Here is a 27,938-nt window from a genome sequence, read left to right on the forward strand (position 1 = left end):
TAATTTTTAGATCCAATGACCCCATAAAGTCCTCAAAGGCATCTAAAAGTCTTTGGCGACCGACACCAGTACGCGAGAGCAGGACGGCGTCATCCACGTATAGTAGAACCGGAATTCCCAGGTCTCCTATACATGGAATGTCAATGGATGCCTCTCTAAGTGCTGGTTCCAGGGCATTTATGTAGACTGTAAATAGGAGAGGGGCCAAAATACACCCCTGCCTAACCCCCCTTTCTGATTTAAAGTGGCTCGTGCAACGCCCCTCCTGGGTAACTCTGACCGAGGCTATTAGGTCAGTGTGTAAATCTGCTAAACGGCAAACAAGTGCCCTATCTAGTCCTATCTCAAGCAGAATTTTCCATAATTTAGCACGATTTACCAGATCAAAGGCTGACGAGAGATCCATGAAACCTAAGTACATGGACCCCTCTTTGGCCCTTGTATACTTTTCTACCAACAGATGCAAATCAAGGCCTTGATCTATTGTGCTCCTTTTTGATCTAAAGCCATACTGAACGTTTGATAGGACCCTATTTTCTATTAACCAATCATTCAGTTTTGATAAAATAACCCGGCCCAGTATTTTCACCGATGAATCTATCAATGAAATGGGTCTGTAACAGGATGGGTCTTGCCTGTTACCTTTTTTAAAGACCGGTATAATGATGGATTTTTTCCAGGAATCCGTGATTTTATCAGATGAAAGAGCATTAAAAACATTACATAAGACCTTAGACCAAAATTTCGGGGCACTTTTAAAGACATCCCCTGGTACCCCATCGGGACCCGGTGCCTTATTTTTTAAAGTCTGATCTATCGCCTTTTCCACTTCTATAGCTACAAAGATAACGGCATCCACGGAGGTACATGGTATGATTTCCTCAGCTTCTGTGATGGAAATAGAAGTGGTGGCACTACTAGCTTCTGAGTATATTTGGCTAAAATGTTCAATCCAGCCCTCATCTGGGATATTTGCCTCTAGGGGGGTGTTTTCTTCGTCAGAAAAGAGTGGCTGGTTTATAATTTTCCAAAAAAGGCCACTATCATTTAAAGTTTCTGGTTCAAGAAGTTGGGCCAAAGCGTTGTCTTTTAGGACCCTCTTCCTTTCCAGGATAGTTTTTTTATAGGCAATCCCAGCATTAGCGATATCTGCACGGTTCTTAGGGATGGCTTTCAGAGTTTTTAATAGTACGCCATGCGCTTTTTAGCATTTCCTATCGAACCATCTTTTTCCCTGTAGCGGGGGCTGCCTCGATTTTTTCTGCAGACTTTGATTGATTTCAATACAGATATTATCAAATGCTGCTATAACATCCTTACATTCTATTCTATTCGCTAAGCATATTGCAACTTCATCCTCCACTTTGGACAGAACCTCTTGAAGAAAAGTTTCAGGGACTATTTTTGTCCATTTCAACCTACGGTTTTGATCTTTCACCATAACATTTTGTCCTCCTCTAACTTTTACTGATTTTAAGGAAATTAAATCCGTATGCTTCATTTCAATTAAAACAGGGTTATGATCACTAAAAACTGACACCTCTGTGTAGTATTTAATCACATTATGTAACAGATAAGAAGACAAAAATATAATCTATAATAGTGCCCACGTCTTTACCCTTGAAGGTAGGGGATCTATCTTTTCCATCCCCACATCCCGATTCATGTAAGTTCCATCTTGCGAGAAATGTTTCAAGGAGCTCTCCTCGCCTAGTATGTTCCAGATGGACAGGTGTGGAGAAAGGGGGACCATCTGCATCATGAATAATACAAGGTAATGTACATGGGTGAATGTTAAAGTCCCCTAGTAATATCAATTCAAAGGCATCTACATTAGTACTATACGTTGACAAAAATGTATCCAATAGTTCCAAGTTTTGACTGGTATGCTCATTTGCATGTGAATTATAAAAATTAACAAACATAATCTTGGTTTTATCCTGAATAGATAGTTCAACAATCAGCCAGTTTTCCGAGCCCAAAGAACATTGAGTTAATGTTCCTTTTATGTCCAATTTGAAAAGGGTTAACAAGCCCCCCTTAGATCTTCCTGCCACACTACTACTGGCTGAGATGAAAAAATGGCAAAATCCATCCAAAGAAAAACTATTTGTTTCGTCCCAAGTCTCTTGTAGGGCAATGATATCGTAGAATTTCAATGACTGTAGCCAATCAACATTCCCAATTTTGTTCTTCAAGCCAGCAATGTTCCATGTAGCTATTTTAAAAGACGGAATTGATATCTGGCTAGAATTCTCCGGAACAACAGGCAGTCAATCATTTTCCTCTAATGATGACAAGGCAGAAAAACGATTATAGAGAGGTAAACTATGATCAAACTGCCTGTTTGCCACCTGATAACAGTAAGAGTCCGCTCTATTGTGTTGCAGTGGTACATTTAAAGGGGCATTCGACCCACAGCCAGTCATTCCCCTCCCATGCCCATGTGCAGGATATCTTTGGTTATGAGGCACTCGATGTTGGGAGCTGTCCAGATGATTATAAAAAAAGCCAAGAGGTCTAGCACATACTGGGTTATCAAGGTTTGGTAAGGAAGCAGCTCTAAGGAGGACTGTTGCAACGTGTTGCGGATGTTTAAAATTTACAATAATTCAATCCCCATTTGTATTTTTCCTACCATTGCCAATCCAACTCACTCTACATGTGGATATTATATCGTTAGAAAAGGCATACGGAAAGCCGCAGTTCCTATTCAACCAGGCAAGGGTTTTATTTTTTAAGGCTACATATGTTTCTAGCCTAGGGTCTGTTAGGCAGGAGTCCACCTCAGGCAGTGTCTCCCCCTGCTAAGTTGTTTTGGGTACCATTTAGTGGTGCTTGGGGTTGTGCTGGTGTTTGTACTATAGGTGTTGCCACTATTAGTGGGTTTACAGTCGAGATGTTCAGTACATGTACAACTGTGGGCCATTATCCCTAGAGCTAAGTGATACTAGACCAACAGGTCCCTCTGTAGTGTTACCCAAATGACCTTGTGGGCCAATTTGAGGATTCATCTGAATAGGAAGCCGGGTCATGTGGGAATCTAAAAGGCTACCAAGTCTAGAGACCTCACTGGCAACTAGATCTAACTTTTCCTCCAGTGGTCTAATCAATGCCTTTAGTTTTGTCTCCATGATGGTTACCAAGAGTTCAATGTGGGCTGGATGTAAATTGCTCCCACCCACTGTATTTGCAGGCTCTGGACTATCTTCCCTATTATGTGTTATTGGGCCCGTCTTTTTAGTCTTCCTTCCCACCACCTTTTTAACAGGTGCCTTCCTGCAAGCAGGCACTATCCTCCGTGCAGGTGTTTGAGGTGGTGAGGGTCTTCGGGAGGGTGATGATCTCTGACTAGGGGTAGCTTCAGTTACAATTTCCCGCTCCTCTGTTGATGTTATAATGGAAGCATCATTAATTGAGTAATCATTATTTGGAGCGGGCAAACCAATGTCTATATGAGGCAGCAGTGTGGAAGGTGCACTCAGCTTTATAGGTGAACTATCTGGACTACCCCTACCTAGTGATAGTCTCCTATCTTTGTTAATTTTGCTTACAACCTTAACAAGATAATTATCCATTGTCCGGACCTCATTTACTGCCGCTGGTTTAGCCGACCTGAGTTTAGACATAATGAGGCCCTGCAGATGCAAATTGTGGGGTATGTAAGGTAGCAAGACTCAAGCCCGATTGTGATAAAAATAACTTTACAGGACAATAAGACCAAGTTATTTAACAAACATAAAACAATGATTAAAAAGTAGGGCTTACTCTAAGTCCATAGTCCAGAAACAAGGAGCCAAAGTCCGTGGCCCAGCCCAGCCTCCTCTGGCCTCGGATGGCCGCAGACGGCCCCGCCCTTGTCCCGGGCTTCTCCCGGGCAGCTCCCACGCGCGACTCGCGGGTGCGAGGGGCGTTCCGTGCTTTAAGGCGCCTCCGGGCGCTCGTGCAGCGTCACTCCCGCCGCCGGGGCACCTGGGTATTGTAGTCCCCGGTAGCGCTGGCCGTTTCCCTCACGGCGGTGCTGGAGCACTGGAGCCTGGACAAGCTGGCCGTTCACCTCACGGCTTTCGGTGAGTCCCCCCAGGAATCAATAACACAAGGCTCCAATACATCCCACACTCCTGTTTCATACAACACATTCAACCCTTCAAATATTCCCAAAATTCACAAAGCAGACCCATACCTCAATCACACATTTCACAACACATTCAATAATAAAACAGTATGAAAACGCCACAAGATGGTCAGGTGACAGAATGGAACAAATCATCATGATTGTGGGGGTAGGGGTAGATGCTATGCAGCTGCCCCCTCATGAACAACGCCAACGCGCATTTCGGTGTGTTGCCCCAGCCGGGGCTACACCTTCATCAGGGCGAAACTGAACAATAAGGGGTGGGACAGGACACTGCGGGCGGGAAGAGAGAAACCGCCACAGTCAGGTGCAACAAAGAAGGCACTGAATGGGAGCCTCAATAGATGCAAAATATTCACTCCGCTCAAGTCAGTTCAAGATATTTTCTCCATGAAACACGTTCCTGGGGTTCAATTTCTTTCAGGGCTGGCAAGGCACCAAAAACTCAGCTCAGACCAGTGCTTCCAGGATTTCAATGGTGGGTTCGGTTAGCATTTGGTGCTGCTGCACGACGCAGGCGGTACAAAAGGGGGTGGTGATGGACAGAGCATCTGAATCAATCAAACACTCACACCCAGTCAAAAGATCTGGGTTTAATCCATCACCGTTCTTTAGCCCACTCTGCCACCCCAGTTCAGACATGGCTATATGCAAATCAGTCTGACCCTGTGCCTCATGGGAACAGTCCAGCCCGAACTGCCAAGCCATGTCTTCCCTGGACCGGAAACAAGCTTCCGAGGACCGGTTTCTGGCATTCCAGCCGTCTTCAGCTCGGCTTGCTTGAATCCAGCGGCAAAGTGGGCAAGGGACTCACGTCTGAGCATACCCTGCCACACTTATGGCGGCCAAAAGTGGTACAAAAGGGGGTGGTGATGGACGGAGCATCTGAATCAATCAAACACTCACACCCAGTCAAAAGATCTGGGTTTAATCCATCACCGTTCTTTAGCCCACTCTGCCACCCCAGTTCAGACATGGCTATATGCAAATCAGTCTGACCCTGTGCCTCATGGGAACAGTCCAGCCCGAACTGCCAAGCCATGTCTTCCCTGGAACGGAAACAAGCTACAGAGGATCGGTTTCTGGCATTCCAGCCGTCTTCAGCCCGGCTTGCTTGAATCCAGTGGCAAAGTGTGCAAGGGACTCAGTCTGAGCATACCCTGCCACACTTATGGTGGCCAAAAGTGGTACAAAAGGGGGTGGTGATGGACGAAGCATCTGAATCAATCAAACACTCACACCCAGTCAAAAGATCTGGGTTTAATCCATCACCGTTCTTTAGCCCACTCTGCCACCCCAGTTCAGACATGGCTATATGCAAATCAGTCTGACCCTGTGCCTCATGGGAACAGTCCAGCCCGAACTGCCAAGCCATGTCTTCCCTGGGCCGGAAACAAGCTTCTGAGGTCCGGTTTCTGGCATTCCAGCCGTCTTCAGCCCGGTTTTCTTCAATCCAGTGGCAAAGTGAGCAAGGGACTCACGTCTGAGCATACCCTGCCACACTTATGGCGGCCAAAAGCGGTACAAAAGGGGGTGGTGATGGACGGAGCATCTGAATCAATCAAACACTCACACCCAGTCAAAATATCTGGGTTTAATCCATCACCGTTCTTTAGCCCACTCTGCCACCCCAGTTCAGACATGGCTATATGCAAATCAGTCTGACCCTGTGCCTCATGGGAACAGTCCAGCCCGAACTGCCAAGCCATGTCTTCCCTGGACCGGAAACAAGCTTCCGAGGACTGGTTTCTGGCATTTCAGCCGTCTTCAGCCCGGCTTGCTTGAATCCTGTGGCAAAGTGAGCAAGGGACTCACGTCTGAGCATACCCTGCCACACTTATGGTGGCCAAAAGCGGTACAAAAGGGGGTGGTGATGGACGGAGCATCTGAATCAATCAAACACTCACACCCAGTCAAAAGATCTGGGTTTAATCCATCACCGTTCTTTAGCCCACTCTGCCACCCCAGTTCAGACATGGCTATATGCAAATCAGTCTGATTGTGTGCCTCATGGGAACAGTCCAGCCCGAACTGCCAAGCCATGTCTTCCCTGGACCGGAAACAAGCTTCCGAGGACCGGTTTCTGGCATTCCAGCCGTCTTCAGCCCGGCTTGCTTGAATCCAGTGGCAAAGTGAGCAAGGGACTCACGTCTGAGCATACCCTGCCACACTTATGGCGGCCAAAAGTGGTACAAAAGGGGGTGGTGATGGACGGAGCACCTGAATCAATCAAACACTCACACCCAGTCAAAAGATCTGGGTTTAATCCATCACCGTTCTTTAGCCCACTCTGCCACCCCAGTTCAGACATGGCTATATGCAAATCAGTCTGACCCTGTGCCTCACGGGAACAGTCCAGCCTGAACTTCCAAGCCATGTCTTCCCTGGACCGGAAACAAGCTTCCGAGGACCGGTTTCTGGCATTCCAGCCATCTTCAGCCCGGCTTGCTTGAATCCAGTGGCAAAGTGAGCAAGGACGTCGCAGGAGCTCAAACGGTCCGCCTCCTCTCTCCTGAGTCAATCCTTCGAGCTCGGACCCTTTGAGCCCCTGCGTCGTGTAGCAGCAGCAAATGCGGAGCGGAGTGAATATATTGCATCTATTGAGGCTCCCCATTCAGTGCCTTCTTTGTTGCACCTGACTGTGGCAGTTTACGCTCTTCCCGCCCGCTGTGTCCTGTCCCACCCCTTATTGTTCAGTTTCGCCCTGATGAAGGTGTAGCCCGGCTGGGGCAACACACGGAAACGCGCTTTGGCATTGTTCGTGAGGGGGCAGCTGGATTGTATCTACCCCGAACCCCATAATCATGATGATTTGTTCCATTCTGTCACTTGACCATCTTGTGGCATTTTTGTACTGTTTTTAATATTGAATGTGTTGTGAATTGTGGGATTGAGGTATAGGTCTGCTTGGTGAATTTTGGGAATATTTGCAGGGTTGAATGTGTTGTATGAAACAGGACTGTGGGACTTGATATATTGGAGCCTTGTGTTATTGATTCCTGACATATTATGTATTACTATCCTAATTATTTAACTATTTTCAAATGTTTGTTAAAAAAATTATAAAATTACTATATATTTTGTAAAATTTTATGTGATCGACTATTCCTGCACTTGATATGCTCCGGTGATAGTGTGTTCATTTAAGGACTCCGTTCTGGGGCCTAGTTTGAAGATTTGGGGCAGGTAGCTTTTTTGCCTTTGGTGCTTCAGATTCTTTATTATGCAACATTCTCTTTTGATTCACCTTATGACAGTAGACTCCTTCATCAGCCTTCAAAAAATTGTGGCAAACCTTATGCCTCAGTTCAACCTAAGAATGTCATCTTCTTCATGACGCACTTGGCCAATCAGTTCCAAACTAAGGATATCAGGGATAATAAATATGTGACTTCAGGACCAGGTTGTCATGAGTACAGAAACAGCAACCAAAAGGGGTGTCACCAGGACATCTATCCAGCAATAAGCATTGTTGGTTGGGTTCATTGTGTAGCAGCATCACCACATGCATGAAGTTAGGAAGCCAAGTAATAACATTTGTAGTCTGGGTGGGAAGTCCTACGTGTTTGTAGAGAAGCTTTCAACTTTTCAGCTTTATTCTTGGGCAGTAGGCTGACCACAGTGAGGAGGTCATCATCAGAACAAACTCAGTAAATATTGAACTTGGTAAAAAGCACATCACCCATTGAAAGGAAGCATCTACCATTTGAGGCGTGACGCACAAACCATAAATAAGAGTGTGTGGGAAGGTGTGATCAATTTCTTCATCTTCCTCCCTAATGCTGGAGATGAATTATTTTAAGCATTAATCCCAGGTTAATTGCTTAATAAATCATTTGTATAAATACATAAAAGCTAATGACGCAATAGTTAAGCTCTACACTTAAATCCTCCTATGACCAATATGCCCTTTTGTGAGATTGCATATGAATCACAGATGAAATCCTCTATATTTACTACTATTACAGGTTTCAATAATATTGTAAGAACTGTAATGAGGAAAATATGGGTTCTGTTTTATGATTTCATCCAAGCAGTTTTTTTAGTGTTGACATGTGGCAGTATCATTGCATGAGAGCATCCTCCTTCATTCACACTTTATTTGTGTAGAGGCGATGGCTAATTTGTTATGGAAATGATTTGGACACACTGGTTTGTTTTGTGTGTGCATCTCTGCTTGCTTGCTTACATATGTATATGCTTTAGAGTAGTTATTAAATGGAATAAAATGGAGGAAAGGGATTTGCAATGCTGTGCAGGTGCTGTGTACCAGTGCCTGAACAAATATATTAGTCTCCATTGAAAAATAGGGCAATTTCACCGGAGGCATTAGAGAAACAGAAAATTCTAAGTTTCAGAAATTCATGAAATTGTAAAATTATGTCTTTAGCTTAGGACCCCTAGGACCACCCATCAGGACCACTAATGGCATGGCATGCAGTGGAAGTGTGCAGCTAACGCACCACCGGTTGCACAACGCCCAGTGACAGGACCACTGCCCTTCTCCCACCCAGCAGTACACCACCAAGGAACTCCTGGATTACGGATGCTGAAACAACCGCTGCGTATACTCCTCCCCACGATCCACCAAATGACGATTTACCTGCTGGCCCTGCCTCTTCTCCTGTAACACAACCTACAAATGAGCCCGCACCATTCCTGCCCACAACCCCATGAAAACCCAGCAAGAGCTCAATAGTATCCTGCTCAATGTCCATTTACTCTGCAAACATTCCACAGACATCTGGGACACCATCACCATCCTCTCCACGGACATTGCCTTCACCAAAATGTGTCTCAATCCCCTCTCCAAACCCGAACATCACCACAGCTACTGCTGAAGGCTACAAGGTGATACACCGAGACCAAGCCAACAAACAAGGTGGAGGCATTGCCATCATCTTCACGGAAACCATCAGATGCACCATGGCCAATGACGACCCCACGCCTCTCAGGAACCCCTCAACTTCCTACTTCAAACTGCAGCAAAGACCATGATAAGAGGCACCATCACCTACAGAAACTCGGGACCCGAGCACCATTCTGTGATGCCATCCCCAACCTCATCGCCCCCCTAATAATCGACTCTCAACACTACGTCCTACTGGCCAACGTCAATTTCCACAGCAATGTCCCCAATGATGCCAACTCCATCGCTCTCCTGGAGAACCTGGACGACATCAGACTCACCCAACTGGTCACCAAACCACACCCAAAGCTGGACACACATTCAACCTCATTTTCACCTCCAGTGACAGAATCAAATTCAGCCACACCACAGATCTCACCTGGACTGACAACATCATTGTACACTTCACCATCACTGACGCCCGGCACAACATCACCAGGCATCAGATCTCCTCCCATTGCAGCTGGAGTAAGGTCACTGAAACTCAGTGGTCAAAAGCCCTCACCACCTCACAACTGAGGCCTCACCAAACTTTGACCAGTCTGTCCGGAATTTCACTGCATGGATCACTGACAGCACCGACAGAGTCGCCCCACTGAAATCTACAAAATCCAACAAGACCTCCAAAGAGAACTCAGGACCACCAAGCGCAACTGCCACCAACTGGAGAAATGATGGTGTGCCACCAAGAACCCCACCTACAGAACAGCTCAGCTACTACCACTGGCACATCAAGGAATCCAAAAAATTAACCTTCACCACCCGCATGGACTCAGCGGCCAACCACACAAAGGAACTCTTCAGAACAGTCAAAGAGTTCTCCAACCCGAAAGCCATAGAGAACACCATGCACCCCTCCCAAGAACTCTGTGACATCCTCTCTGACTACTCGCACAGCAAAATGACAAACATCTACAAGAATTTCAACCTTCAACCCGCCACCCTCCATCTCCACAGTAATCTTCCTGGACAGATGGAAATACAGAAGATGTCAGACCCCTCATAAAGAAAGCCTCCGCCGACCACATTAATCTAAAAAAATATCATCCGATCTCCCTGATTTCCTACCAGGCCAAAGTACTCGAGAAATCCATCAAACAGCAGCTCACCAAATTCCTGGAACAAAACCACCTACTGGATGCCTCACAATCAGGATTAAGTGCCTACCACAGCACTGAGACTGCGTTGATTGCCACCACAGATGACATCTGAACACTCCTTGACTGTGGAGAAACTGTGGTCCTGAACCTCCTCAACATCTCAATGGCGTTCAACACCATCTCCCACTACACCCTCATCAACAGACTTTACAACATAGCCATACAGCAAGACGACCTCAAGTGGATCGCCTCCTTCCTTCCAGGATGCACACATAGCATCTGACTGCCTCCCTTCACCTCTGCACCTAAAGACGACATATGCAGCATATCACAAGATCATCCCTCAGCTCCACTCTGTTCAGCATCTACATGAGCCCCCTCACAGATGTCGTCAGATCCCATTGGCTCAACATATTCTCCTGTGCAGATGACACGCAACGGATCCTCTCACTCACCGAGGACTCCTCCAACACCAAAACCAACTTCTGCAACGCCATGACTAATATAGTCAAATAGATGGGAGACAACTGTCTTCAACTCAACTCTGACAAAACACCTCCGCATGGGACCACAGCTGGTGGCCTGCAGAACTCAGACTTACACCCACCCCAAACGACCATGCACGCCACCTCGGCATCATCCTCGACAGCCAACTGGCCATAAAATGAAAAGTCAACACAGTCGCCCCCTCCTGCTCCGAACACACATCCCATGCTCCACAGAATCTTCAGAAGGATCACAACTAACACCGGAAAGACCGTCACCCAGACCCTCGCCACCAGCCGCCTCCAATACGGGAACGGTCTCTCCTCCAGTATCTCCACCCAGCTCCTCAGAAGACTGCACACCATACAGAATGCTGCAGCCAGACTCAAGGTGTACCTCCCCTATCGAAACCACATTGTCCCCCACCTGAGAGATCTCCACTGGCTCCCCATCCAGAAGAGATGCCAGTTCAAGAGCCTCATGCACGCCTACAAAGTCCTCCATGACCTAGGACCTGCCTACATCAACCATCCCCTGAACTTCCACCAACCCGCTAGAAACCTGGGCTCCTATTAACTCGCACACCCCCCCATATCTGCTGCAGCGGTGGCTGCTCCTTCTTCTACATCACTACCAAGACCTCCTCTCTGGCAGACTTCAGAAAGAGACTCAAGACCTGGCTCTTTGACGGAGACACAGCGCCCAGGTACCCCTGGGGTGACAGTGTTGCGCTTTACAAATGCTATTTGGATGATTGATTATGACAACAATATTATATATTCCCACAACCCTCATGCTCACGTTGTTCTTACTTGATAAACTTGAGAGGAGATATCTATGTTTTGGCTAATTTATTTAAATGTGCTTATTTGGTTGCCAATCAAAATTACAATGTTCTAGATTTTTTGGTTCTTGTGAGGAAACAATGACAGAAATATGGCCTGGCTACTTTTCATGTAATGTCACGAGGTTTGTTTAAGACAGGGAAACTGGAGCATATATTTTTTATTATGTTACGAACTATTCAAGGACAAGCCAACGAAACACAGTTGGGATCAGTTCCTTTGAATCCGTATTGAAATATATTGCAATTCGATACTCAGGTTATTTTGCTGATAAATATAAGGCACTGCTGTTTTATCTGTGGTACATGGAATCGTAAAATACATATTTTTCCATATGTTCCCGTTTTCATAGACTCTGTGTTTGTTACCATATGGGTGGAATGAAAACCCCTTTCCTTAAAGTTATGTTCCTTTCTTTAGCTTTAAATAGACCTCAAACTATTTGACAACCTATATATGTCTGGCATCTTCATTGATCCAAGGATCCAGCCCACAGACCTTATGTAATTAATATATTTGCTCATGTTCCTTGTGATGTGTTCCTGCGTGAGAGTGTAACGAAACCACATCAGTAGGTCTAATATTTCACAAAAAATAAAAAACCTGGGGGCATATTATCAAGGGGGGTTATCTCCGCTTTTTTGGCTTTAAAAGCCAAGAAAGCGGAGATAAAATGATCTCCCTATTACCTAGCTGTCGCTAACACCAGTTAACGACAGCTTGTAGGAGATAGCGACCATCTTGGGCCCCACTTTGCATGTCAGTGATATTTATCACTAATGACATGCAAAGTGGGTGTGCCAAGATGTTAGCGACTGGAAATAGTCGCTAACATCGCTATCTCCTATTACCAACTTTTGGAGATATTCGCGCTAAGCGCGAATATCTCCAAAAGCTAACACCTGCCCTGAGCAGTTCTTAGCCATGTTATCCAATGGGAGGTGGATAACATGGCTAAGAGCATTAGCTCGATAATGCATGAATATCGCAGACTTTTCAGCGATATTCATGCATTGCGGCCGATTTTTATCGCATTTGCGATAAACCTTGGTAATACCAAGGTTTATCTGCGATAAAAATCGCTGCAGCTCAGCGGTAAATTTTTGTCTCTAACCAAGCAATAGCTATAATTATCGCTATTGCTTGGTAATATGCCCCCGATTTTTAGTGAGTGCCTATGACCAGCACATAGAGGACGAACATGACATTCACTTTTCTAAGCAGCCTCAGTACACCTACGGTGCTGCTGCTATGAATGGATACGGCTCTAGGGCTTATTTCGGTTATCAGGAAAGAATGCAGTGTGTTGTTTACTGTTTGAAAATATTCTCATTTGCACTATGTGTCCTTTGTAACCTTAGGAGGAAATAACCCTTTTACAACCAGCACATATATGGCATTTTTGGTTCAAGAGAGACTAGTAAATGAAGTTCCTGCACACTTTTGTACTGGGTACCGTTTTTCAGAGTTTAAATTTTATCTGAAAAGTAATATCAATGAATAATATGTTTTATGTTGTTTCCAAAACGCAAGTGATGTGTTAACATGATTGCAGTTGAAACAAGCATAATATGGTAGAGAAGTGTGTTTATTAATGTAATTTAGTAATGCCACACTTGTATGTAAACACCATCTTGGATAATATGGATGCTGTTCTGAAGCAGTTCTCTCATTCACTTCTGTATTCAACCCCTCCCATCTGGTTCCCCTTGGCACCTTCTTTCATCACAAGTTCGGCACACCAAAAACAAGCTGATGTATTAGATTTTGTCAAGTGTTCCTGACAATTGCATTTTCCAAGGCCCTTCATCTGTAGTTACGTTGCTGGGCCTGGTCCTATTTATCACTATGAGCCATTTTAGGAAATTGAGTTGTTGGTTAGCTGGGGTGAGAGTTCTGGTCAAGGGTGAGCCACAAAAAGTCACTAAAACAACCTGTGCTTCACCCAGGGTAGCTTGGCACAAAAGCAGTCAGACGTAACTTTGAGGCAATGTATGAAGTATTTATGCAACATACACTCAGAAATAAAGTGAAAACACCATACAAGACGAATCCCAAAACCAATTTAGAAAAATAGAGTACATTGTAATACATTCTTTGACACCAAAACTCCAATCAGTAGTATCAGAGTTATATATTTATAAAGTTTTTAGTGAAAAGTTGTCCCTAAAAGATCAAATTGTACAACTGCTGATGTAGTCGCACGAGACGAGTCAAAGTTAAAAAATGTGACTGACCGCGATATAGCGTGTTTTGGTTGCAAGAAGTGGATTGGGCCCAGTCAGCACTTACCTTCAGACTTAAAAGAATTTCTGAGAAAAATGTTCTGAGAAGGTCAAGTTCAGCAGGGCAAGGATGTTCTCCGAGGAGGAAGAATCAGCATTGTATAACCCTGGCTTGAAGCCACGGGGACGATTTCTAAGTTCGGACTTAGTTTCTGAAATGGAAGTCTAAAATCTCTAGTGGGATGAGGCAGAGGGCTGTGACTGAACACAGTTCCACAAGGCCGGATACCTCCTTAGCAAAGGACCACTGAAAAGGATTTGCCACTGCGTAGAAGATCTTAGAGGGGGAAGCCGCAAAGTCACTCTGACCTGCGATGCAACTTAGGCAGATAGGTTTGCAGGTTGGGCCAAGTCTCCTGATTATTGGAGTAGTTTTTGGCAAAAAAGTTTTTAAGTCCTCAGTTTTGAAATTTGGCCATCTGAGCAACTTAACAGCACAACCAAGGATCCAGAACTAGTGGGGCACCTCTTGGGGGTTCAGTATTCACTCAGCCTGTGTCCAGGTGAGAGTTTGATGTGAATCTTTTGTGATACTGGGACAGAAGGCCGGCAAACTAGCCCTTGGAATCACTCTGGTAGTTCTGGCTGCAGGTGAAGCAATATGACTCAACAGCAGGGCTAGCCGCTGAGGGTTCAAGCAGGCAGCAAAGCAATCCTTCCAGTTAGAGCAAAGCAGTCACGCAGAGTGCACAGTAGATTGCAGCAGCAGACAGTCCTCTGAGAAACCGTCTGCAGTCTAGGAGTAAACTGATGAGTGGGTCTGTAGATCCAACTCTTATTTTCTGGTTCCCTAGTTCTGGAAGGTGGGAAAAGCTTCTGGAAATGAAAGGTTCTTTGAGGTACATGGAATTTCCTGCCTCCCCGGCCTGGCTCCTAGATGGATACAGTGACAATGGGCAGGTGTTAGGTCCTTTGTGTGAAGGCATGGCACAACCTATTCTGTTGCAAGTGAGGCTGTGCCCAGCTCTGTGCCCCCATCCTTTCAGGAAATAGCCCATTCAAGCACACCTAATCCCTCTATTGTGTAACTGTCTGAGAGGAATTCACAATGTCCAACCGCCAGCTACTCCCACTCATGTGACCATAGATAGGCAGCAGGCACTATGAATTAAGGGCAAGAAAATGCCAACTAAAAGTGTCATTTTCAAGAATGTAAGGACAAATCTGACTTTACTATTAAAGAAGATTTATCATTACAAGTCCATAGATACCAAACATGATATAGCTACCTGCTCCTAATTGGTAATTATAGCCTATTAAATGTAGTAAGGAATCCCTAATGTTATCATATGGGATGGGTAGGCCTCACAGTAGCGAAAAACAAATGTAGAACTTTTTCTCTACCAGGACATGTAAAACTTAAAAGTACAAGTCCAACCTTTTAATTACACAGCTCCCTGCTCTGTGGGATACCTGGGGCTTAACGTAGGGGTGACTTAAATGTAATAAAAGGGGATTTTAAGGCTTTGCAAGGGGGTTTAAATGGGAAGTTAACATAGCAGTTCAAAACTGCATTCAGGCAGCAATGTCAGTCTTGGGACATGTTTTAAGCTGCTACTTAAGTGGGTGGCACAATATGTGCTGCAGGCCCACTGGTAGCATTACATTCATCAACCCTGGGTATGTGGTATATCACTCTACAAGAGTATCACTCTACAAGGGACAGATAAGTAAATTAAATATGCCAATTGGGTGTAAGCCAATCAATCCATGTTTGGTGGAGTGAGCACAAGCACTTTGCCATTGGGTAGCATTGGGAAAGTGCAGAGAGCCCTTAGGTCAACAACAACAAATTGCAGCACCAAAAATGGACCATCCTGAGGCCAACAGGTCTAACAACCATCATGGTTGAAATTTTTCATATTACTTTGAACATCTCCGTATGGTACTAACATGGAAGATGCTTGATGCTGTCTTTAAGTTGGATAGTGCTTGTGTACGTAATGACATGTATGTTTCTGATTTGCCAAGAGAGTTGTTAATTGTGATCATGCCACATGTTTCTGGGCCTGAGCCAGATTGTTGGAAGATTTCCCTTTTTTGGAAGATTTTTTTACAATGGATGCTCTTTGATTTCTTTATGATTTTGCTGCTTAATTGGTACTTAGATGAATTTCTGATTTTAATTACTTTGTATAACTTTGCATTTAAGCCTTTGTGACATTTATTCTATATTGCTTGATTTTGGAAATGTTTCACTGACCTTGGACTCAAATTATTGAGTGGTCCCAATTACTTATAATTATTACACTGCTGTTTTAAGAATGAATTATCAGAGGCAAGGTAAGTTCAAAGTCTTTATTCTGTCACCCACTCTCCATAACTGACATGCTCCCCAACATTCTAAAGTGAACTCTCAAGGAACATTCCATAGGGGAAAGAGGAGGAGGGGGAAGGATTGTACCAAGGATGGAGAAAGGGAGATTACAACACATCTCCTTCGCAGGGGAAGGATACAGTGGAACCAGGAGATGCTAAAAGAGGTAACACATTTTTGTGTTCAGGAGGATAAAATAATGTAGGTCACATCTGTGAGAAGGAAAAATACCATAGATTACATCAGATTACAACAGATATCCCTAGCAGGGGAAGGTCACATCTGTGAGAAAGGCTAGATACTTAATTTGGCAATCGGATCTCTTCCCCTGATGGAAGCTAAAGGGGTTACTCCTGTTACCAAGTTGGAAGAGGTGTGATGTGCCCAGATGCCTTCTCTTACCGTTTTGTCCACGTCCATATTGTTGGCAAAAGCTAGTTGTGTGAGATTTCTTATCAGGGTTACAGATTTACTCATGAGGTCAATGTTCCCTTGACCTTGCAAAGTGGATTTAGCATGCTTGATGCCCAAATCGTTTAGGAATGCCATCATTTCAATAGAAGAAAACGTAATACTATTGTTAGTGATTATGCATTCTGGCACATCTTCACATACAAATGCATCTCTTAAAAAATCAATGAGGGACTTGTTAGAAACCTCTGGAACAAACTTGTATCTGATCCAGTGGGAAGTGTAGTCCACAAGTATGATCAGAAATCTCTTCAGAACTCCTAAATGTACCATGGGGCCGAATATTTCTAATCCTAACTTAGTCCAAGGAGTTTTAGGAATTGCAGTAGGATTTCCCCCAGGAGCATTGATTTGCCCTCCAGGACCCATATTAACCCCATCAGATCCAGAACCAGAACTTTGGTTCTTAATTGTGTTCACTTCTGTGGAAAGTATACCCCAGGCATTACTGTCTACTTAGTAGCCTCTTCCGGGTAACTCTTCAGATAGATTAGATACCTTACTGCTGGTTACCTCCTCTGTTACCTCCTCCCACTCAGCTAATTGGACCTGCTCTTTAATATTTGGGTCGAGCATAATCCCCAACTCTCTTTGATGGTGCCAGCCCAACAGATTGGCACCCTTGCTTACCATGTACACTTTTCCCCACATGGTTCTCCCTTTGAATTGAATACTCGCCATCATCATTCCCACTAATGGGATATTCTTTTCAGCATACCCTACAGCTGAAATATCAGGCTCCACAATGTTGAGACTGGAGGTATCAAATATCTCATTTATGACATCCATATTACATAAGGTGACTGGGGCACACGAATCAGCAAACACTTCAATGGGCTTATTATTCACAAGGATGGTACAATTCGGATATTCAATGGACCTGTGGCCACAGTATTGTTCTTGAGGACTTGGGGAAGTTTGACAAACTCTAGTCTTTACTTGGAACACATACTTAGGGGCCACATCACCTTCAGTGTGTACTACTTTCACTTGGTAGTTTTCACTGTTATTACACACTCTACCCAAATGCCCCTTCTTGTTACATTTAACACACGTGACGTTGCGGGCAGTGCACCGTACATCATTGGCAAGATGATTGCTGCTGCCACACCTGTAGCACTTTAACCTTTCCTTTTCCTTGACTAGATGGTTATCCTTGACCTCTCTCGATCTGACCTTGAGCACTTCATTATCACTGTAATTGCATTGCACATCATTGCTAATACGAACATTAGCAAAGAGCTCATTAGGAGCCTTCATCTCTTTAATACACTTAGCCGTGTGTTCTACCGAGATAGCTATATTGACCGCTTCTTTTAATGTGGGGTTGTTTGCTAGAAGCTTTTCTTGGATGCAACTATTGTTCGTCCCTAATGAGAGAATCAGTGAGTTCACCAAAGTCACATAGTTATGTCAGGCCTCTAAGTGCCGCAATATAATTAATGACTGTTTGCCTTGGATGCGGGTGAAGAACTCATGTCGCTCCAAAACCACATTCACCCTGTCATCAAAATGTGCTTCTAACTTTAAAAGGGTAATTTTAAACTCATCAGCATCATCCTCATCCTCCTCTAACTCAGGTTCAGGTAAGGTGCCATACATTTTCCTACCATGTATACCTAGTTTGTGCAGCAATATATGTTGTTTGCGGAGTGCCGAATACCTTTTGCCTCCTATGGCAATGAGGTAAGAGGCGAATAAATGTATCCATTCCTTCCAGTGGATTTCTGGTTCTCCGATCTCATTTAGGAAAGGAGTAGGTTGACTCATAGCTTGTCCAGCCATGGCGGTGAGGTAAAGCTGAGCTGGACGCGCAAGAGGGGATATACCAATGACTGAAAGGAGCAGCAGGAACCTTACCTGTGGGATAAGGATGGGGCCTGCTACTCGGAATTATTTTTAAAAGTAGCCTCTGTAAGTATCAACAACAAGTGAGAAAGAAAATCTCAGAACCACATTAATTGAAGCATGCAAAAACATGGCTGAAGAGGTACTTAGTAAGCAAAGAACATCAAATTCACCCTAAATATTGTAGCATGAAAACAGGTTCTATACATAAGTGCACAATAGGATAATACAACTCAGCAGTGAATAGGGACAGTGATGAGGTGGAAAAATAGACAGGAAAGGTAAATTGGATAGCAGGGAGGCAGGGGTAGAGGTTACCCAACCCAATTCTTGTCCAAAAAAGAATGAGGACTATAAGGAAACCTCAATACATAGCAATTTAAATAGGCTAAATGAAATTAATAGGCTAAAAGTGTGCATAGCAACCCCTGTATTGATTCTAAAACACTTACAACCATAAAATCATGCAGGAAGACATAGCGTGTAAAGCAGTACTCAGTAAGCACCATACATTATATACTCCTTGAAAATGGATGCAGGAAAACTATGCCTGTAACACAGAACAAGAGATCACAGATAACCTCCGAAACACAAACTAACGTGGCTGTAGTTTCATTTAGGAGATTGTAAATACAATGAGGTATGCAAGAATCTTGCTTGAGATCTAACCAAAAAATACACGCCACAGCAATCCAATGAAGAAGGTGTGCGTGTCACCGTGTAGAGGTGCACACACCGTGCATGACTGAAGGGGAAGTTATGTGGAGATCCCGAAAGGTGTGGAGAGTATCAGGAGTAGCAGTTCTCTTCTACGTGTCCTGATAGAGACCAAGAAATAGTGGGAGAGCCACAATGGAAACTGCTCTGTACCGGGGGTGAAGGAAAATCTTGCTTAGAGGGAGGAGGCTTCACAAAATGTGCCTCGGTCGGAGCAAGTGCACACACTGTGCTTTGAACAGAGTGGAATGTGTAAAAAAAGGCAGAATGGGGAAGGGAAAAAATACAGTACCTGGACTCTCACAAGCAGCGATGGAATATGGCCTTTAATGAACGTAGACTTGAGGAGGAGCAGCGCGCAGACAAGAATAGTGCTCACATGGGAAAAAACACCCTCTGAAGGTATGCCGGTACGCTACAAGCTGGAATGAACAACAACGTAAAATTTGGTGAGCTCCTGCTTTTGTGCAGAAGGAACAGGATAACCTCGATGAGGGAGGGTTGTAGAGCATATAGTTTGAACTATAGGGTTAACGCTGAAATTGTTAAAGCTTACTGGAAACCGGCCATCTGGTGGCTGCGGCGCCGGGAGGAACTTCTGACAGGAATGACGATGAACAGGCTGTGAGGAAGCTGGGGCACACGGGAACTGACGAACTTGAGGAGCTTGTATAGCCGGGTGAGGGAGGCAATGATAGGACCGACAGATTCCTTTCTAGCTGCTGTGCAGTTAAGACCCAGCTCGGCACTGAAAAGGAAACAGCTACGTTTCGAGCAGGGCCAGCGAGGGCTGACAGGCGTAGGAAACTGCTGAGGAGCTGACAAGGGTACCCAGATATATAATAAAAACGGCCTCTGGGAATGGTGCACCGATTTTCTGAGGAATGGTCCTTAAGAGCTGGGGCTTTGACAGTTCCAAGAAGAACAGCCCTTAGTAAATGGAGTGCCGTCAGATCCTGAGTAGAATTGCCCTTTATGAATGGGGCGCCAGACACGTATGACAGGAGCAGGAACAACCGCAAAGGAGGTGTGCCGGGAAATTTACACACTACCACAGTCCCAGTGCGATGAAGGCACACAAGATACTTCCGTAGTTGCACTGAAGAGTAACTACACTCAATGAGAGCAGAGCCAAGATATTTCCTGGGTACATTGGAAACCAAGCTCAAACTCCAAGGAAATGTTCACGAGTCGGGTGCACACCACACCAAGGAAAGAGTAGAACGGGAATCCCCATGCAATTTCTCAAGTACCTCAATGTGAAGATGATGAGGTTCCCGGGACTCGTCCGATGTGAGATGAGGAAAGGATCACTCCCAGAGATGCGAAGCAGCGCCAAAGAAGGCAGGGGAAGAAGAAAGCACACCCTGGATACCTCATCCGGCTTCGTAGATAGGAGAAGGTCCAGAAATGCAGCAGGGAACACCGACGGACTTCCCCCAAAGAGCAGGGATGTACACAGCTGTCTCTTGGTCACAGAATCAACAAGCAGGAACCTCAGGGCAGGCACCGGAATTTCCAATACATGTCCGGAGAAAGTCTCTCTTGCAACACCATGTGGAAGTGCAGAATCACCAAGCAGAAGTGCAGGAAGGAGAGAGCATTAAAAGGGGAGATGACAGGAATGCCCCCCTTTGCCAAATCGTCGCCAGTGTTATAAGAAGGAATTATCAGAGGCAAGGTAAGTTCAATGTCTTTATTCTGTCATCCACTCTCCGTAACTGACATGCTCCCCAGCATTCTAAAGTGAACTCTCAAGGAACATTCCAAAGGGGAAGGAGTAGGAGGAGGGGGAAGGATTGTACTAAGGAGGAGAAAGGGAGATTACAACAATTGCTTTTGGGGCGGGTGCTTTTTTTGTGCATGGTCAACCCTGGGTAGAACTGCATGAGGTAAAACTTAGGGTGATTTGAATTTCGGGGTATCCTGAATTGTTGGTATGGTTCTGCTCACACATGTATGAGTAATAAAATAATAAAATGCCTCATGCTATATTAGGGGTTAAGTGAAAATATAGCCTAGATTTTGATTGTAAGGCATGGTGAGTCATCCATCTTTAAAAAGGGAAAAATGAAATGTGAAGAAATATTGGAACAAAAGATGCAGCTAATGAGGGAACATAGCGGAATTAAAATGTTCTTCTAACATGACTTTAATGCTGAATTCTATTCTTTTCTACAGATCATTCACCTACATGAGTCAATGTGGATAACATTTAAATAGCATAGAAGCAAAACAACATATCTATTGAGGGTGTCATTGCATTGACTTACTTTCGCCAAATCTGGGAGGTTCACTTGAAACACGTGCCCAAAACTTCTGGCTGCAATGTCTCTGTAAACAAGGAACTGAGGATCATTTACACGCCAACACAGCCCGGTAATCACAAAGAATATCTAGAAGAGACATAATGAGTCATAATCAAAATGTTCCCATTTAAATTGTAATACATGTCTGGTTAGAGTACTTAATAAAATAAATATCTATGTATAGAAAACAAGAAATTCAGACCATACCTGGGAATGTGTAGTGTTGATTAATGAATATACATGATCCAGTATCTCAAGGTCATTATAATCCTTTGCAGAAGCATCCGTGAAAACAAGAATGAAAGAATGTGGCGGAGAAGTCATCAGAGCCAGTTCGAGACCGTGAATGGCCATTTCCGGACAGTCATCACCGCCAAATGCATAAAGATTATTGAAAAAGTTGGAAAACTCACTTATTGAAGTTGTGTTGTAGCTGGGACCAAAACCTGAATAAAAGAAAAAAAACAATGGATGACTTATATTGGCTCTGCCACCACATCTTCTCTGACCTGAAGTTAAGACAATGAACTGTTCAGGACATTTATTAAGTGAACATCATGTTTATCATACCAGTCGATACATATAATGTGGATTCTACCTCCAAGACATCTCCATTCTACTAATTGAGAAAATGTTAACCCCAACATCCAACACAGATGCTATCAATGGGGCTTGCATTCTCAATCCAGTGGTTGCTTTTCATCACAAAAGTTGCTCTGCTGAGGATCTAGACTCACTCTATTGCAATTGTAAATGTATTTATATGGCTCTTACTAACCCTAACAAGGCACTGAATCGCTTTTCGGAAAGTCACACGTTACTCTGGAACCCAAAAAGAATGAATGGTGGATTAGTATAGGGAAATATGTGTTTATTTGATCAATGGACATGCACGTCTGTTAGTTTGTTTAAATAGGATTATGGAGGGATAGAGACGGAAAGAGTCTAAAAGTGTTATTTGGGAGATCATAGTAGTAAGACAAGGTTTGGGATGAGTAAAAGTAGAGATGGAGGAGGGAAGAGTCTCTAGAAAGGTATTTGGGAAATCATAGTAAGAAAATGAGGTTCGGGATGAGTCGAAGGAGGTAAACATGAAGGAAGAATTTAAAAAGGTTTGCTTGAAAGATCATAGTAGTAAAATTAGGTTTTGCTGAGCCAAGGATGGCTAGAAAGAAGAGTCTAGAAAAGTTAATTTTTTCGAAATCATAGAGGTTTTGGATGAGTCAGAGAGAGGTAGAGGATCTATTGAGAAAATTATAGGATGAGGCAGAGTAATGCATTGGAGAGTTAAAGGTGCTCTTTTCTTTTTTCTAACTTTTTCTACAGTAGGAGTAAAGTCATCAATATATAAATGCATAACAACATATAAATGGTATACTGTTAATGTCTTGGCCCTGGTGAGTGAAGTTGATTTGAGATACGGGAGCCTCCTGGGTGCCGCTCTCAGGTCGGAGGTTTTCTCCATTGCTTTGATCATACCTATGGTCAAGGGAGATATGGGGCAGAGGCCTCCTGTGCATATAGACGTAGGAGTCAGGAATCCAAAGTGATTCATACACTTTTTTTTCTCAGAAAAAAGGTAAGGTGGCTATTATGGACTGTAGTGCGGATGTGGAACTCTCTTTTCAGCTCTTTGAGCAGTGCTCTTAAGGAGGCAGGTATTCGTTGAGATGCAAAAGTGGCTCTTCTGATTCAACTTCCTCACCTCCTTGCATTGTAGGAAGCACACAAAGTTCTCTAAGAAAGAAGTTCCTTTACAATGAAAATTATTTTAGAGGCCTTAGCGAAGGCACTGACTGGCAAGAAGAAAAATATAAAACTTGTTAACTACTTTAGTACAGCTGATGAGACATTTGCGTCATGAGCACTACTTCTGTAGTTTGAAAAGGAAGAGTCTCTTCTTTCAAGCAATGTCTCTCATAAAAGGCAAGACAGCGATCCCTGACTAGTAATCTTCACTAGGTTCCAGGGAGATTTTCTTTGGGCATTGGGGGTTTGGTCACTCATGCAGGTGTTGAACCCTTCAGGGTAACCAATTTGTTTTTGAAGTTTTACTTTCTCCGGTGAGGCCAAATTGGCTGCTTGCATGGGGAGATCAGCTCTCACAGGGAGAGGAAAACATGGCAGACATTTTCTTTGTAGCTCGCCTTGGCCAGGGTTTTTTCCTTACATTTATTTGAATGAAACTTCTAGAATATGTGGGGATCCACAAAAGTCTATCCAGCTTTCCCACACTTCCATTGACAGAGACATAGACCCACTTGTTTTTATTTTTATTTTTTTTTATAAAGTTTTATATAGTGCGAACTTGATCCCGAAGGATATCAGAGCGCTTCACAATTTGAGGCAAAGTTAACAGCTATGGGGGAAGTACACAATTGGTTTGAACACTGAAGCTTCGATCAAGCTGATTGAACAATGACCTGAATGACCGAGCTTTGATCAAGCTGATTAAACAATAACCTGAGTGCCGAGCCTTGACAAGGTCACCAACTACAAACATCGCCTTGATCAGGTTAACAACTGCAAATATCGCCCTGATTGCACAATGGACTGAATGCCAAAAGAGTGGAGTAAACATATATAAAAGGCTTGTAAGCTGCAGAGTAAAGCAGCAGCCTCCTCTGTCTTGTTTCTAACGCGCTTGGGACTCTGTTCCATAGTCTGGGTTATTTGAATAAATCTGGGTTCCTCCTGCAGAGGAAGGCTCCTGTGTCTCCTTTTACTAAGTATGGAGGTTACGGAAGACTTTGGCGGTTTCCCCGCCTTAGAGACCCAGTAAGTGGGTAATTCTGGTTCTTCACTGCTCACACTGCTCTTCTCACATCCATGTGCGCTGCTCACTTCTCACATCCATGTGCGCTGCTCACACTGCTCTTCTCACATCCATGTGAGCTGCTCACTTTGCACATCCATGTGAGCTGCTCACACCCATGTGCGCTGCTCACTTCTCACATACATGTGCGCTGCTCACACTGCTCTTCTCACATCATTAATGTGACTGATTACCCTTAACTACACTAAGGTGGCGCAAGAGCCCTAACTGAATTAAGGTGAGACAACCCTTAACTGCACTAGGATGACACACAACCCTTGGTTGCACAAGGGTGGCATACAACCTGAAGTTGGACCAGAGTGACACACACAACCTGTAGTTGTGTTGTGGTGAGACACGACCATTAACTGTACTAAGGTGACACACAACTATTTTTAACACCCTTTAGCAGTCATTTAAGAGTAATAGGAGATGCCTATAGAAGTTATCTCAAGGACCATATAGAGAAAACGTAACTTTAAGGTCCATTATGAGGATCTAGACCCACAAAGGCAAGCCTCTATATAGTCATAGCAGCCATGCTGTTCAAGAAACTTCCAAAGTCTTGCAGCTTCGAGTTATGAGGTCTAAGGGCCTATATAGGGTTTGGCATGTTATGACAGAGTAACCCGTCTGCTAGAATCGAAATCAGACATTAAGACCAAGAAAAAAGATCATGTATATGGTTTGTCCAATTTTTCCACATACAAATGAACACCATCAATGCTGATAGTATTCCCCTCCTGTGCTGACCCTGATTTATTCCCATTGTTCATGACGAGCTCAGCTCGTCATGAGTGTACGAGAGGTGTACCTCATGACGAGCTGAGCTCGTCATGAGCATCGAAGGTGTTAATCATTTCATGAGACAAAGGGAGCCCTGCCATTCCCTAGTACCAGAATGCTTATATCTTTCAATGAGAATGTTGATAGGTCTGAGAATCATCCTGTGCCTCTGTGACAGTTTCTCTTAAGTGACCTCTCCAAGTGCCTTTCTGAGACGTGCAAATGTACTACCCTTGAAATGAACACAGACAAAGTCCCTGTGTGGCCACAAACTCATAATCTGCCATAGTTGCTCCCTCCACTTTGAACTCCTGAGGCTAAGCTTCTCCAGCAAGAATGGATTTTCTTGCATTTCTCTGTTCCTTTTTCCCACGCAGTGCAATCACTTCCGTTTATTTTCCATTCATTCCACACATGGTGATTTTGGCACATAAGTCCGAGTGCGTTTTTAGGAAGGTTCATTCTGCGAAACCAATAATTGGTATTCTGCTTGTTTATTAGGAATCTGGAAAGCGTCACATAAATGTGATCTTAATTTGTAAAACCCACGAAGCATTATACCCATACTTAACCCTACTACAAGAAAAAAATGATCGAAAATAAAAGGGTGGGGGGTGTTCACGTTACAAAACAATAACAGAAAGAGATGTATATTTTCTAGGCTATGAGGGCAAAGCAATGCGAGAATCATCCCAGAGAGATGAAATTGAGTGGCTAGACCTAGAGCCCACAGTAGGCATGGATGAAAACTGTAGCCATATGAAGGCAATGTGATATTTGCATGGTTCAAGATTTTCCAACACTGGGGGTTAATTTGTGTGCACACCATAAGATGTTTAAAAAAAAGAAACACTTACTGGGGTGTAAATTGTTTCCCTTTGGGTATGTCTCAATTTTAAGCAATGATGAAGAAAAGGGTTGTTGAGGAACTTCCAGAATCATTTATTTGTAATTGACATTATTTATTTTTTGTTTTTTTATTTTAGTTATTTTATTTATAGTTTTATATAGCATGAACAAGATCCCATAGGGATATCATAGTGCTTTACATTAGAAAGGAAAGCAAGGACAATAATGCAAATACATAAACAGGTAGGGATAAAAAACAAGCATGATCACAGATTACACAACAAATTGTACAATGGTAGAGAAGGAGGGGCATAATATGTCATAAAGTAGCGTAGTAGTAAATGATGGTACCATGGAAGTAGGAACAAAGTCATTGGGCAGGAGAGCCTAGCCCACATAGCCTTCAGTCCCAACTATGTACTTATGAAAACCCACATCTGTAGGACAAGCCATGGCTACAGCCACCGGAGTGGCTTCATACACTGTATGCAACATGCCTCAACTGGTGAACATTCCTGCTGTTTTGTAAAATTGTATGTTGTATATCCTTCGGCTATTTTACTGTTTGCAGTTTATTTAAAATGAGTATCCTCTTAAAACAGCAATACTTTACACAACAACAAATGGTTTTTCAAGCATCATTATTAGGGCTACAGGTTTCTTGGTATTTATTTTGTTGGCATTTCCGTCCGAATCTATCCATATTTATTTTGAGCTTATTTTATCTGTATTAGTCCTTTTTTTAGTTTGCGTTTAGTGCAAAAAATGAAGCTGCAATGGGTATATTTCCAGAAGTATTAAACAATTTTTTTTAGCCATTTACAGTACAAGGCAGTCATTTGAAACCATTTGCACTATTTAACAGCTTAAACAGCTGTACCGCTGCAGTTATTTAAGCTACATTAGGATAACCTTTTAATTTTTTCAACTTCCTGACCTGACAATCTGCACAGCTATTGACTTAGCATTCATGATTGACAATGGAGAGAGTAGTCTAAAAGTAAACCCATTTTCATTATTTATACATATGTAAAAATAAATAGACGGGAAAATAGATGTTTTTACTGAATGTATTTATCTGTAAAAACGGAACAAAGGGAGCCTTAATCATTATGTGGGAATTCAGGGCTGTCTTGAATACAGGAGAGAGATGACAGCACCCAACTGGTTTCCAATGGAAAGGCGTGAGTGTGGGGGAGGGGGGTGCTGATGATTTAGGGTAGAAAGAAGGTTATGGCAGCTAATAACACATTGCAAATGTGATTTTAAATTACAAGTGTGTGCGAAATTCATTGAGTTATGCCATGTATCATGCTGAAAACAAGACTCAAGTGGGTATAATGGACAGTGTTCTTCAAGGACTGCCACACAGCCTGTTAGAATGTGGAAGTGAGGTATGCATGCAGAGGTTAATTAGAATCCATGTGGTAAAGTTAACCAAATGCCCAGAGAAGTCATAGGGTAGGATGAATAGTAGACTGTAGAAGGAGGGGATCTACTCATGACAAGACTGCAGGCGAGGGATTTGACAGGTGCAAGAGAGGGTTCATTGTTCAAATGCTTAAGGGGGAATGGCTAGAACAAGGTTCATAGTGCAGCAGTCGCTGCTGAAAATAAAATCTCTTTTTTAGCAGAATTTGGCTGAAAAACATGGGACGTTTGCATATCAGCAAGTCAAAACACCAGACAAATGGAGGAGGAGACCGAGATGGTAAGGAGAAATATATTTTAGTGGTTAGCATATAAATAATATGAAAACCAAAAAAGTAGATATTATTAAGAGATATACAGAGGAAAAATGAAGAGATCATATACGGGGACGGGGAGGTTATTTACAGGCTGGGGAAGTATAGTGGTAGGTGGCGAGAAGGAGGAGTCTAAAAAAAAGTGAATGATTTAGGAAGCAAGAAAATAACTATTTTACGGTAAAGTCTGAGACTGTGACTGGCAAGAATTGATGAAAAGGTTGGAAAAATAATTGTGTTGAATGCTGAACATACATCTTAGAATATAAGGAGAGGCAATTTTGGTGGCTTAGGTAACAACGTGTGAATCATTGGCAACTG

General features: G+C 43.5%; 1 protein-coding gene across 1 annotated transcript in view; it reads right to left on the reverse strand.

Annotated features, from left to right (window-relative positions):
- The window catches only part of LOC147684909 (uromodulin-like), a 449,835-nt gene that overhangs the window by 362,960 nt on the left and 58,937 nt on the right, over positions 1–27,938 (reverse strand). The window contains exons 4-5 of the mRNA XM_086939737.1: positions 21,630–21,868; positions 21,387–21,509 (exon numbers count right to left, since the gene is read on the reverse strand). Of these exons, the coding sequence (XP_086795863.1) occupies positions 21,387–21,509; positions 21,630–21,868 (362 nt within the window). The remainder of the gene's footprint in view (positions 1–21,386; positions 21,510–21,629; positions 21,869–27,938) is intronic.

This window comes from Lissotriton vulgaris, chromosome 10 (genome assembly GCF_964263255.1).
Source record: "Lissotriton vulgaris chromosome 10, aLisVul1.2, whole genome shotgun sequence".
Taxonomy (NCBI): Eukaryota; Metazoa; Chordata; class Amphibia; order Caudata; family Salamandridae; genus Lissotriton; species Lissotriton vulgaris.